The sequence below is a fragment of the Vanessa cardui genome, chromosome 5, assembly GCF_905220365.1.
Source record: "Vanessa cardui chromosome 5, ilVanCard2.1, whole genome shotgun sequence".
NCBI lineage: Eukaryota > Metazoa > Arthropoda > Insecta > Lepidoptera > Nymphalidae > Vanessa > Vanessa cardui.
This window is the reverse complement of record NC_061127.1, coordinates 8,809,832-8,824,356: the sequence shown is the minus strand read 5'-3', so window position 1 is coordinate 8,824,356 and position 14,525 is coordinate 8,809,832. Positions and strand designations below refer to the sequence as shown.

Sequence of the window (14,525 nt, the reverse complement as noted above, 5' to 3'; positions counted from 1 at the left end):
TTTAAACCATGATAATTTTACCAATTCATTTAAAAATGACTTATATAAAACAAAATATTTTTTATTTTCAAGACCATACTAAGTTGTCAAGGACAAAATATAAGAGTAGTAGAGCTATTCTTTTTCTGGACGTCCTATTTAAGTGCGTCACCGCTAAAATGAAAAAAATAATTATTAAAAATAAAAATATATTAATTTGTAAAAAAAAAAAAAAAAACAATTACATCCATTTTAACTATATTATTTTAATTTATACTAACATTTTTAAAGATATAGCAAATTAATTTTGTTTAAACGCATAAATATATTAGACACCTATGGTATTACTGCCAACACCACCTTTTAGTACTTTCAAAGACCGCGTATTGTCTGCTATTACACTTGAACTCCGGTAATTTAAGCAAAGTTTTATTTGAATTTATTTTAAATATAAATTTATTGAAATTAGTTTTATTTTAATATTACCATAATAATTTATTATAAATTACAATATTTTTTTTTATTTAAAAAACAAAATATTATATTTGTTGACATTGGCAGCACCAGAAATTATGTGCATAGAAATGTGTGTGAAATTGTGAATGACTTATGTGTAGCCCGAGATCGGATAAAATAGTTTCACTTATTTGCACGTATTAAAAATAGTTTTTGTACTTTTTTAATAAACAATACATGCATTATGATTACTTTACTGTCTTGACCATAAGTGCTACTATAAATTTGCATACTTTGTGAGTTATTTCGGTGATCAGTGACATTAGAGTGAAGTGCCTAATTTGAACATGGAGGCTGTAGCAAAACACGATTTCACTGCAACTGCTGATGATGAACTCAGTTTTAAGAAGAACCAAGTCCTTAAAGTAAGTGACCAGTTAGCTGATTCCAATTTGAACAAATTTTATTCTCATTGGTGACAGGTTCCTTCTAGAATTTTTGTTATTGCAGATACTTAACATGGAGGACGATATGAATTGGTATAGGGCTGAATTGGATGGGAAAGAAGGTCTGATACCTAGTAACTATATTCAAATGAAAAGTCATAGGTAAGCCTTCATTTTATACACGTTAATAGAGTACAAGTATTCAAAGCACGAAAATTGTAACAAATGTCAGTTCAGGTTAACATCTAGTTTATAAACATATTTTCCTGTTTTTCATGTTATTTTCACTTATTATTAAAGTGTCAATAGTTATATTTACCCTGTTTTAAGTTTCTATGGCCTAACTAAATGCCTTTCCAAATAATACCTTAAAAAACAGAATATAAATCTTAATACACTTGAATTTAAACTGAACTTGTTAGACAATTATTTTAAATGTTAATTCACATAAAAGTGTAATTTTACATCATATCTGTGATAGATATCATCATTAATTATTCTATTACAGTTGGTATTATGGTAGAATCACAAGAGCAGATGCAGAAAAACTGTTAGCAAATAAACCAGAAGGAGGTTTTCTCATTAGGATCAGTGAATCTAGCCCTGGTGACTTCTCCTTATCAGTGAAGTAAGTATATTAATACACATACATATTTTAATTTACTTATAATCCTAACTTAGATTAAAACAACAGAATAATATGACGAAATTCTCAATCCTTACTTAACTTACTTTAAAAATAATATTGGTATATATTTAAAATAAAAAATATTTAGACATTATATAATTTTGCCTTTTTGTGGTTACTAGTCCTGCTTGCAATTACAAAGAAAGAAAGCAGAAAGAAAGAAATTCCAATGGAAATCTAATAATATAGATTGTTTGAAAAAATAGTAATTAAAATGTAATGGTAGTGTATGGTGATAAAATATTTCACACCTAATTAAAATCAAGTTTCAATTGTAAGTAATATTGATTTTAATCTTTGATGATACATTGATACAACATTAATATTATACATACTATCTTGTTCTATTACAAACATTTATCAATTTTCAAACACTTCTAAAATATTGAGTATTTAAAAGTAACTTTTGCTAAGGTATATCTATACAATTTATTGATAAAATAGGTAGGTAATATATCACTCCTTCCCATAGATATAAGCAATGGCATATCCATTGAGAAGCAAGAAATTCCCCTTATCAATGTGCTATCAAACATAGAAAATAAGATGTTATATTCATTCTGCCTGTAAATACACTAGTTTAATCAAAGGAATTGCTGTTTAGTGAGAGAATATACAATGAGTGGGTGGTGGTACAAACAGGCTTCTATGAAGCCCTATTACTGTGTAATTGGATTACATAAATTGGATTGATTTTATAGTAAATATTGAAATCAATGTCAATACCAACTTGTCTGGCCATGACAATGACTTTATACATTATCAATATGATAAAAATGATTAGATTCCACAGAAAAGAATTGAATGCTGTTTTATTTTGATTCATGACATAATGTCTACTCTGGTATTAGTTTAGCTTTCATTTTTTTTGTTATTATATAGATATAAATTTATCATATCGGAGTTCCTATGATATTGTTATCACTATTTTCATTTCAGTCATCAATAGTGTGTATAATATAGAGCAATGTAAAGATTTCCTAGAACTATTAATGGCATAATTATATCACAATAACAAACGAATGATACATGTCACAGTGATGTGTAATTATATACTTTACTTTATAATCCTATATCTCTAGACATTAGATTATATTTTTATTAAATTGTCTATCCCTAGTTATTAAAACTACAGAATTGAAGGTTCTAGATTCAAATCCCTGGTTAAGAAATGAAAGAGTTATTGGTAAAGAATGTCGACACTGATCTCTAGGAAAAGACTACTCTAATGTGCTGGTCATGTCCAAATTTGGTCGGGAGGAACATAGTAGGTATATAAGTTGGTATACTCAAGCTAATTAAGTAATGTTGCATAGATTACACTGATCACTATTCATAAAAATAGACAATCGAAGGAGCCTGAACCACCTATATAGTGTCCATATTAATCCCATGACGTAACTAGTCATAAAATCTGTTATGATAGTTAATACAATTTTATATATCATATAAAATTTCTGTATCATTAATATGTTATATAAAAATGTTATTCTCAATTTTTTTGTAGATTAAAATTAAATTAAATATTCACACTTTTAAATGTATGAGTGAAAATACATACATTATTTGACATTATTTTAAACATATTTTTTTATGATTATTCAATCGCAGACATACAAACAACAACTTTATTCATGTTGTAATTTCGTCTTTGTGCTGATTAATTTCATCAAAATCAATCAAATTGTTACATATAGTTACTTGTTATAAAAACCCATTCGTTTTGATGATCATTCTTATTGAATAAGCTTTAAGTCATTACATATACAAGGTCTATATAATGTTAGTTTCCAAGGTTGATGTCGCATTCACAACTTACCAACTGGTGGTCCATTTGCTTGGCAATTAATTATTTTCTAAAAATTATATCTGTGGTGATATTGTAAACCTTCTAACTATAAATTAATAATACATTCTTGCACTTCCTTTGTTAACATACAATTAATATTAAATTTATAACAGAAGAAACGAAACTGAATTTAATTGTTTGTTTTTTACGCCGTTAGGGTCTGGGCCAAGCAAACAATTTGCACGAAATTTTCCATACACGTTGTCAAGGGTAGAGATAAAGACATAGGATATTGAACGACTGCAGAAAATACGGCCCCACCCCCTAGCGATTTCTGATATTTACATTTAACATTAACAATCAATTTATAAACTTGTAGTTAGTACGAATTTTATATCATTCTATTTTAAACTAATGTTAGTATACTTTTACTTGTTACTTTTATTTGCAAATAAGAATTGCCACCCGAGACTTTTTTATGTGGGTAAAGGAAATGGAAATACGGTGTTTTTACTGTCCCTCGGGAACCCATTCAATTCCCAGATTATCAGTGTCTTATATGTTGACCCGACGGCTGAGCTACCTTACCGACTTTTATTAGAACCTATTGAATGGTTTCAGTATTTCTGAAAAAGTTCGTATAGTATTTTATTACATACAAAGTCATCATATAAATCACATACAAACAGTACTAGTATAGTTTTATGACGACGATGTGTAGTTTAAAACGATCACGTTTTAAAACCAATAGTAAGTTGTGTATTGTATGCGACTAATAATTTACAAATAGGGTGATCAACCTTATCCTTCTGCAATTCGCTGTCTCACCCAACAATTCTATTGGCTGTTAAATTAGTTAATAAAAAAATTACACTCGTTCTTCAATACGTGACTCACACTTATTTATTGCGGTTTATTTCCTAATCATGACTTTTTCGTAGCGTTTGGTTTCCTTATATATGTTTGAAGTGTATTTTAAAGGCTCAATAATTTTAATATGCTTTTGTATTGGTGTTCAGTCAGCGGAAAGCCAAATATGGGAGAAATATTAACTGTTAATCTTTCTTACTGAAACAAGTGCACTTTTCTGATCTCGGATGAGTGAGCCAGTGTAACTAAATGTACAAGGAACATTACATTTTTAATTACAAAATTCGCATCGTATGGTGTTGTACTTCTTACAGCAACGTTATTGGCGTTCGATGACGTTAATGATAAGAAATATTGATTGAAAAATTTAATAATAGGACGATATATTTTTGCAAATATAACAAATTAAAGACACTTCTGATTAACTGAGGAAATTGGTGCAATTGGAGCAATAACAAATAACCCAATTACGAACAGATATATCGATCAGGATCAGTGGTTTCATAGGCTAAGTTATTTATTGATGAAAGAAACTAGTTCAATAAAATAACATACAGATTCCCGATACACATATATTACTTGTTGTGTTATGTTTTTGTGACGACGGATTAAGAAACTTTTAAGAAAATTAAAAGCATATGTAGCTTTACATATTCGTGTTACACATTTTGAATATATTTGCTCAAAAAAAAAACATTCTTTATCATTCATTCCTTCTTCTATCTTTGTCTAATTGACGTAAGTGCGTGATACGTGGTTTTATACCGAGAAATTATCTGATTATTCGCATTCTATTATATTATTTCTCTAGTGAATATTTTCATACAATTTTCTCGGTACACCATTAACCCGTTCTGTATCGCGCTGCGTGAATCAACCTACGTGAGAGCTGAAACCAGTTTTTGTCTATTGCTGATTCATACGTAATTTTGCTCGATTTATATTGAGGCCTTCTATTTTTTTTCATATATAAAAAATACATTCAATAGACACGAGGACAGATGTCAAAAAATACTTTCACCTGCCATGTTCATGCTTTGTTTAACATTGAGGTGCCCACACTTGTTTTGTGTCGAGAAAATACAAAGCACGGGAACTTTATTAGCCTTTTGGTGTATACTTTTTAATATCTTGATTTTATTTATATGCATTTGTATAAATTCACCTGCTAGTGTGTATGGGTCCCTATATGCTAGGTTTTTTTAAAACCTTTGTACTAAACTGATTGTATTGAAATTTTGTACACACTTTGTGACATTGGCAATACAATTCTAAGTCGTTTAAGGGCATAGATTTATTAGAAGGGTGTTTTTTTACTTGTGATATAATCTGTACTTAATATAATAAATGTAAAAGTATCTCTGTCTGTGTGTCACTCTACTGTAACCAATGAACCGAAATCGATGAAGTTTAGTATGAAGCAAACTAGAACTCTAAGGAAAGACCCATTTTTTTTCCTAACAACATGAGAACCAACCCCCTAAAACGCGAGAGAAGCCGCGGCCGACAATTAGTACTTAATAAGTTAATCAATGTGATGTCTTTTAACAGCATTTGCAACGTTTCCATAAATAGTGAACACTTACCTTAAGGTTTTCATTGTGCATGAGAAAATAAAAACAATAGTTATCGTAACTAAAATTATCTACGAGTAAATTAGTTTATTTGTATATAGTAATAAATATGTCATGTCGAGGACAACTGCCTCTAAACGAGGGGAACCACGTGGTATCTACATAGCCAGTGTGTAATTTTATTTGAACCGTGTAAATCATTTTCTTGATGTTTTATTTGTTTACTTAGTCGTTATTAATTAAAAAACTAGCTTTGCATTTTAGTTTTACTTTCATCAAGAACGATCGAACCACAGATTCGTATTCGCCTCGATAATAACAAAGGGGATTTTGATATAGAGTACGAATAAAAATTAGACGATGAAACATTAACGACAGTTGGAATTAACTACTTAACCTATTATCTACTTAAGTTGCAATTATATACGCAAAGATGCTATGAGCGATTAAAGTCATAAGCAAAAATAAAAAAAAATATCGATAATTTCATAGTGAAAGATATGAATTAATTCTCATTATGATTATCATATATATTAGTTGAATAAATGTAGATATATATTATGTTATTTGAATAAAACTAAATTTGGTAGAATAGTAATTAAAATTTAGTGTGGTGTCCGCCTCGATAATAACAGTAGGGATTTTGATATAACGTACGAATAAAAATTAGACGGTAAAAAGTTATCTTCAGGTCGTTCGTAACCATTTACAAGGAATTCCAATACCACTTGTAGGTGTTGCCGAGTACAAAGCGACGTTTTAATGTTATTATTTTAGATCTGCACTCAAATAAATCAAGCTGGATAATCTATTCTCGTTCATCGGTCTGTTGTTCGTATCTAAAGTTATGCATATAGGTTTAGACGTCTCAAGACATTTTTATTTGAAACCTCAGCCTCACAATAAACGATTTCAGCATATAAAACTAAAATTAATACATTATAAAACTTTCAACGTTGTTTATATAAATATAAATAAATATAATACCATTAGAGAAATCTCTATAATCAACTTGATCAATAAATTTAAATGAATATTCAGTTTAAGATTGATTTAAATAAATTATGAATATTTCTATCTTGAACACGATTTTTAACATAAATCTCGTTAGAAAGACTTGTTGTTTAATCTGTATCTAAGACCCGTCCTGGCTTCGAAGACGTAGAATAAGGTCCTTCATATAAATATTATATTGAAGGACCAATATATATATTGTTTTTTTTTTTTTTTTTCTAACCAGTGACTTCGCATGTGTATGTAGACGATTCACCAAAATGTTTTCAGTCTGTTCATTATTTAGGAACATTTATTTTTATTTATATCTGTGATTATATATCGATCGAACGCTAAGTTTCCGACTCCGCAAAGTCAATAAATCCTTCTTGGGGCGAGGTATCCTTTTCTATAATAAAATTCCGCAGACATATTTAACTTTGCGATTTCGTAAGTTCAAATCGTTTGTAAAAAATACAAGCATATTATTCGATACAAAATTTTATAGATGTTAAAAAGCGTGGTAAAACATACATATATAATTTTATTTGACTAACATGACTGTATTTTTTAAATGTTGAAAAAGAATAACTACTGAGTTTTTTGTCGGTTTTTCTCGGTAGAATCTACTTTCCGAATCGGTGGTAGCTTCACTTAATTGTTAAATGACGATTTTAAAAAAAGCTTATAAAAGTCTACTTGAATAAAGTTTATTTTGATTTGTTTCTAATGTTTATATAAACAATACTTTTCAACTAAAATTTTCTCTGTTCCGCAGATGTCCGGACGGTGTTCAACATTTCAAGGTTTTGCGTGACGCATCTAGCAAGTTTTTTCTATGGGTGGTGAAATTTAACTCGTTGAACGAACTCGTCGATTATCATCGCACGGCATCCGTCAGCCGTCTCCAAGATGTCAAGCTACGAGATGTTGTGCCTGAAGAGGTGAGCGATAATTTACTGCAAATACGATTACCGCTGTATAGGTTTTCAGCGCGGAGTTTTTACTAAATCACAGATGTACCACTAAAAACTTTATAGTAATTTTAAATATTAAATTTGAAATATTGTATAACATCACATACATTAGTCTGATGCAAATGTAAGTAGCTAAAGCACTTGTGTTATGGAAAATTAAAGTAACAACGGTACCACAAACACCCAGACCCAAGATAGCAAAGAAAACTAATGAACTTTTTCTGCATCGATTTGGTCGGGAATCGAATCCAGGATTTCGGAGTGGCGTACCCATAAAAACCGATGTACACACTACTCGACCATGGATGTCGTCATAATTAAAAATATTTGTGTGGAGTTAATGTCAAAACATTTTTTAATTGTAATGAAAAATGATTTTAGCAATTAAGTTGCCTTGCAGCCTCTAAATACGGATATGAAATACACGTTTAACCAAAGAATTTAAGTACTAAAATTATGAGGCTTTAAAGAAGTTTTTCACAAAAAAGCAATGTATTGTTTTATAAATAAGGGATAATGTTACCTTATATAAAATGAATCAGTCGTATTTCTTCTAGGCTATGACATTTCAGTCAGTTTCTAATTCCCTGGGAATTTAAGACACGTCTTAGTTTACGTTCCAATCCATAATACGAAAAATGTATCAAAATAATACTTCCGAGCAAACACCGGTGTGGTTCTGTAAAAAATAAAATACAATGAAAGATACTATTGTTAGATAAAAAGAAAGTTAGATTTTTGTATTAAATAAACCCCGACGAAAACATTCTTACATTTATTCTTGGAATATCTAGAATATTTTCTCGTTATTTTACGTGAGAGTCGGTTACCGTGCGACTGAGTTCTGACTGAGCGCTCGGTGGGGTAGTGGCGATGGCGTGGTATACAATTATAATGTACAAAAATTACAATACAAGTACAAAAAGTACAATTATAATGTGACCAATAGGAATATACATTTAAACTATGTATAACTATAATAACATAATAGTTTCTAGTTAATCGAAGTAGATGTTATGTCGTGTATCTAGAAAAAAATACTTGTATTATATTATAGCCTGGTAGGATGTTTGTTAAACCGAATTTCCGTATATTGTCTAATGACGGTTGTGAGAAAAAATGCGCGAAGCGGATAGACACCGTAAACACTGAACTTAAAATAACTGCAAAATTCAACGCTAGACGTCTTGCTTTATAGACGACTAGAGATTCGCCCCGTTATCGCACGAGTGCAAATTATTTATAAAGAAAATTATATGATGAAAATATAGTTTATAAAGCACTGAAGAATAATTTATTAGTCTACAAGTGAATACATTTTAGTCTTACTTCCAGAGATTACCATACCTGTAAACAAAATAAATTTCACCTCATTCTTATATTTGTATGAATGCAGTGATATTTTGGTTACTGTTTCTCACTCTCAGTCACTCAATGAAATTAACAATAGAAACCCACGATATCAGATCAGTGTAATTAAGTCTAGAATTTTTTTCTGTTATTGTAAGAAATTACGAAAATTTCAAATTTTAAAATTGATGACATTACGAAATTGTTCCAGACTGAAATTATACTCTAATTGATTATCAAAATGGTTAAAAATATATATGTAAGACATCCTTGAACAGATAAAGAGATTTTGTAATAATGACTATCTAACGCGCTATAACTCTATAAGTATGAATGAGTATAGTAGATATTCGTCGTCACAGCTTAATTATGTTCAATCGGAATAGTTGATTCATTATGTCAGCCACACCTACCCGCTCGCTGGCCGCTAACCTAATATAAAATGCGACAGACAATTATAATTTTAGCTCTCGTCTAAATATTCTATAACAGCAAGATCCCGTGCTCTTCTGGGCACGTCGGGCTGATTTCATTAGTCACGCAATGGTCAATCAACAATCATTATTAATTATACTTTCCGCCCTATTTTCATAATACGTTGTATAATAATTTGTCAATATTAATTAATCTAATGGATTAACGAGACATATTTATATTTTATGATTTTTGTTTACCGAAATTCGAATGATATGAATGCGAGGCGCGTCGCTTGTTCTAAACTTAACATTCTGCGAAACTATGGGAAAGTGCTAAATTGAATCTTACATTATACATACATATTATTATAATGAATTCTCAAGGAACTCCTTTAATTGTAATTGTTATTTAAAGATGTGTTTAATATATTTAATTTAACTATTTATTATTTCTTGTAATACAATCGCCAGCGATGTGTTAATTCTAAAATGTTTGAAAAGGTCCAGCGGTCGAATTTCCCTGGTTCAATACATTAGCGTGATAACGGAGCGTGTAAATATTGTGGCATGACCCTGATAAAGAAACGAAAATAACTCGGTCAGAGTGTAGGCATGTATTCCTATAATCTCTAGTTACTGAGCAATAGTCGTAGTAAAACGAGAACCGCGGCGATCGAATACAAATTGTCCGATCATGTGTGTCTCTATTTATAGCAATTGTTGCAGAGATCACGTACTTGCGGTTTCCGAGATGATGCATTATATTTTTTTCATACCATTAAATCTTATAGAATTGCTATTCTGAATTTGAAATATAACGGTTATCGAAATATAAATATTTAAATCGTTATAATATTTAATTTGAAAATAAAAATACTGGGACTAGAAATTGATTTATGGAGAAAGTTTTTGTGTAGTTCGATTTTTAAAATTTTCTTTTTAAATTTTATGCAAAATTAAGATTTTGTTACGAATCGATTACACACATACACTACATTCGCGAAAACGCTAAGGACTTTAACTATAAAAGTTGTTTAGGGGGTAATTAGTAAAACAATGTTCTGTCTTCCTCTTTCGAATGTTAAATCAATGATGAGTAAGAGAGAAATCAGTGTTTAACTAAATACCATTCAAACAATGTTTATAAGTAAGAGCGATAAGAGTTTTAATTACTTGGCTTGTAACCATGACAAAACACGATGAGACATTAACGACAGTTGGAATCAACTAATCCTATTATTTACTGAAGTTGCAATTATATACGCAAAGATGCTATTGAAGTCGTATGCAAAAATAAAAATATGTCGATAATTTCATAGTGAAAGATATGAATTCATTCTCATTATGATTATCATATTTATTAGTTGGATAAATGTAGATATATATTACGTTATTTAAATAAACCTAATTTTTTTAGAATAGTGAAAATATAGTGTGGTATTTTATTTACTGTTCGATTATAAATATATTCTAAATGTTTTGTTAGTATCTGTGCTCTTTCCTTATTATGAACGCCAAAGCATTTCATGATTTACTTAATGTTAAAAATATAAATAATTGTTTTGATTCCACAATATCAGTTTTGTTGAAAATAATTGATAAAGATGTATACGTTTTAAATTTACAGATGCTGGTCCAAGCTCTGTACGACTTCACTCCACAAGAGGCGGGCGAGCTGGAGTTCAGGCGCGGTGACGTCATCACGGTCACTGACCGCTCCGACCAGCACTGGTGGCAGGTGTGTTAATATTCATCATGTATTACTATTAATAAAGAAAATTAATTCAATAGATAGAATACAATCTGAAAATGCGAGAACATCACGATAATATGAGGTAGTCTTGTATGTAATGTGTCATGGTAGGCATTTCTGCTTTATGTAATGATAAATTATTACAGCTTTATTAAGAACTAGCTGTGTACCGCGGGTTTACCCGCATTGAATTTGTATTACACAAATTTAAACGTAATATTAGTAACAGGCAAAATAATCGGAAATTTTAAAATTTCCTGAAAATAGTTTAGTGATAACCGATTATATTAACATACATATATTAAAGAATGCGTAAACATAAATGAGTAGGTACCTATGACAACTTTCCGTTGTGATGAAATTTTGATATACTAAACTGATTTTGATGAAATAAAGTCTAAATTGTGAAGTGGTGCCTTGGTGTTACCGTATAGTATACGTCACCCTAATTTTATAATGACTGATAAACTGACAAAATGGAAATTAAAATGAATGGTGGTCTATTCAAAAAGAGGCCATAATATTTTTTACAAATTGAATGAATTTTAACTTGATTAAATTCCACGTTTTTTTATTTAATAAAAAACATATGCCACCGAAAATGAAAAGCAATATATAAATGAATCAGTGTCAACAACACAGCTAACAATTTAATTAAGAGCTTCAATTAAAGAACGTAGTTTATGCGAGTGTTGGAACGGCCAAATCGCCTGGAAATATATTAATTGAATGGGTGTGTTTGATACTAGGTGGTTTGTCACTAAGCGGCGCGCGATGGCGATAACATTTTTAACTATACCTAATACATAGGCACTTAGTACATTTTTATCCTCTATATGTCGACCTCCATGGTCGAATGGTGTGTACACCGGTTTTCATGGGTACGCCACTCTGAGGTCCCGGGCTCGATTCCCGGCCGAGTCGATGTAGATTACCATTAGTTTTCTATGTTGTCTTGGGTCTGGGTGTTTGTGGTACCGTCGTTACTTCTGATTTCCATAACACAAGTGCTTCAGCTACTTACATTGGGATCAGAGTAATGTATGTGACGTTGTCTCATATTTTTTTTATTTATATGTAGAAGCGATTGGCGAGCATTAATGTAAAAATAATAAATAATAATAATAATGCGAAGTAGAATGAATGATTAGTTTGGTTTTGTTGTTTATGTGTGAAGCGGCTTATGTATGTAATAATAATGAAATGATATAACTTTGTGTTCAATGTTCCAGGGTGAGATAGCACACCGTCGTGGACTGTTCCCGGCGTCGTACGTGACCGCCTACCACTCATAGTGCCCGCCAGCTTGCCTCCGCTCGACCGACGCGAGCCAGCCCCCCTGCGACCCCTCGCCCCCCGCGCACTCCACACGCACTCCCCCCCACGCCCCGCCGCCCCACGCGCACTCCACACGCACTCCCCCCCCCACGCCCCGCCGCCCCCCGCGCACTCCGCACGCACGCCCCCCCCCCACGCCCCACCGCCCCCCGCACGAACCCACAGCAGGTAAATCACGCTCCTGCGCCAGGAACCGAGGCACGCAGTCGAGTTGTCGACACAATGGGTCTAAGTTTCGAGTGTTTTATGGTGCTTTTTGTCATACAGCTATTTTGATATTACGGTTTGTATAATCGCGTTACTCGGCTTTGTTTTACCAGTACAAAACTCCCCCGTTACTTTCCCATCGTTTCCTCATTATTGTGACGAATTTATTTTCTTTACTAATCGTGACAATTCGCCGGATGAACGTGTATTTCGTCCGATTAAACGTGCCAGAATGTTATTTTAGAGGTTTTTTTAATATATGCTTAGTAATAAATATATGAAAGGGATCAATCGAAGATCAGATAACGATGTCGCTGATGTTCCCTTATAGATTTCAAATTGATGTGATTTTTAAAGTATGAACATTATTTATCCCTTGTTAGTTATAATGCTCATTTTTTAAATATTTACCATTTTATTTGTTAGTTAAGTGATAGTTTTAAGTTCGTTTGGTTTTATAATTTCGTAACCAATACAAGTATATAATCTGGTACGGTAGACATACTATAAGATATCCATATAAATCGTAGCGTCCTCTAAAGCTTAGTGCTCATAGACGTAGGCTCAGATTTGTGTTGCGCACAAAACGGTAAACGCATCGTATGCCTGTAATCGTTTTTATATTGACGATGTTTGGTTGATTGGACGGATGTGCAGCGAGGTGTTTTAGATCAATATTTACTATCCATGTATTTTTTAAATATTACATTGTGCTTAACAAAAATGCTTTTGATGTGTTTATTTGAATGGAATTCGTTACCCGTTTTAGTGTTTTACAAAGTAATTAATAAAAATGTTTCGTATAATTCAAGCGATTAATCTAAAATATTGTAAGGACGGAGTAGTTGTAAGGCTACGGACACTGGACGTTCGTTCGCGCAGTTCGCACACTCGCGAGACGCGCCGGCGAGAGTGTCGGCGTACTTAGTTAGCGTTTAACGGTATAGTCAACAATTTGAAATTAAACTCGAGTGCTCGTTAATTCAATTTAGATATTTATTTTTGTTATTGTAACCGTAAATTGCTATATTTATCGAAACGTAATAAGAATTTTAACTAGTAATCGTGACGTAATTCATCAACGCAATATCCCTAATATTGATAAATTTTAACGGAATGTAACTTCGAGCGAAGCATTTAACTGTGTGTATTATAGAATAAGTTTGGTATCGCAACGCACACGTGACGTTCACGATCACCTGTGCTTATCGCTGTGACAGTAAGCGTATGATGGCATGTCTTATTGAAATGGAAGTGCTAATCTATAATAATCAAAATATTTAAAATAGTTAAGTTATGATTCTCCAATATTGTGGAAGATGTATAATATTTTTTACTAATAAATTTAATATTGTACATTCGGAGTTTTACTTCCCTTGATTTTCCCTGTTTTGTTTTATTTATTAATCTTCCAAGTATCCCATAGCTTTGATAATTTACAAGTACTTTAATATATTCTCAAAAAAAGATTCGTATTTTTATCAACGATTCGACGTTTTTTGCCAAAAAGTGGATACATTTGCGGTTGCTTGAACGCAGTTGTGGTTGCGAACAAGCAGTAAATTGGCTTCGAATCACAATTACACCTATAAATGTATCCCAACATACTATATGTATTTTGCACTATAATATACTTAAGGTCTACACAAAAATATACAATAGGCTATTGGACTGGTTTTTAAAATCCAT

The 14,525-nt window shown here is 31.5% G+C and overlaps 1 protein-coding gene across 1 annotated transcript; it reads left to right on the top strand.

Annotated features, from left to right (window-relative positions):
- The first annotated feature begins 521 nt into the window (after window positions 1-521).
- LOC124529709 (growth factor receptor-bound protein 2) lies at window positions 522-14,192 on the top strand. Its single transcript, XM_047103587.1, has 6 exons — window positions 522-860; window positions 946-1,043; window positions 1,390-1,509; window positions 7,574-7,739; window positions 11,166-11,276; window positions 12,524-14,192. The coding sequence occupies exons 1-6, from the start codon at window positions 783-785 to the stop codon at window positions 12,584-12,586; spliced, it is 636 nt and encodes a 211-aa protein (XP_046959543.1). The 5' UTR covers window positions 522-782; the 3' UTR covers window positions 12,587-14,192.
- The last annotated feature ends 333 nt before the right edge of the window (window positions 14,193-14,525 follow it).

Bases quoted from the DNA above. Each gene is read 5' to 3' on its own strand.
- LOC124529709 (XM_047103587.1), top strand. From the start codon at position 783: ATGGAGGCTGTAGCAAAACACGATTTCACTGCAACTGCTGATGATGAA. The intron at 1,510-7,573 runs GTAAGTATATTA...TCTGTTCCGCAG, and splicing joins GACTTCTCCTTATCAGTGAA to ATGTCCGGACGGTGTTCAAC. The intron at 7,740-11,165 runs GTGAGCGATAAT...TTAAATTTACAG, and splicing joins GAGATGTTGTGCCTGAAGAG to ATGCTGGTCCAAGCTCTGTA.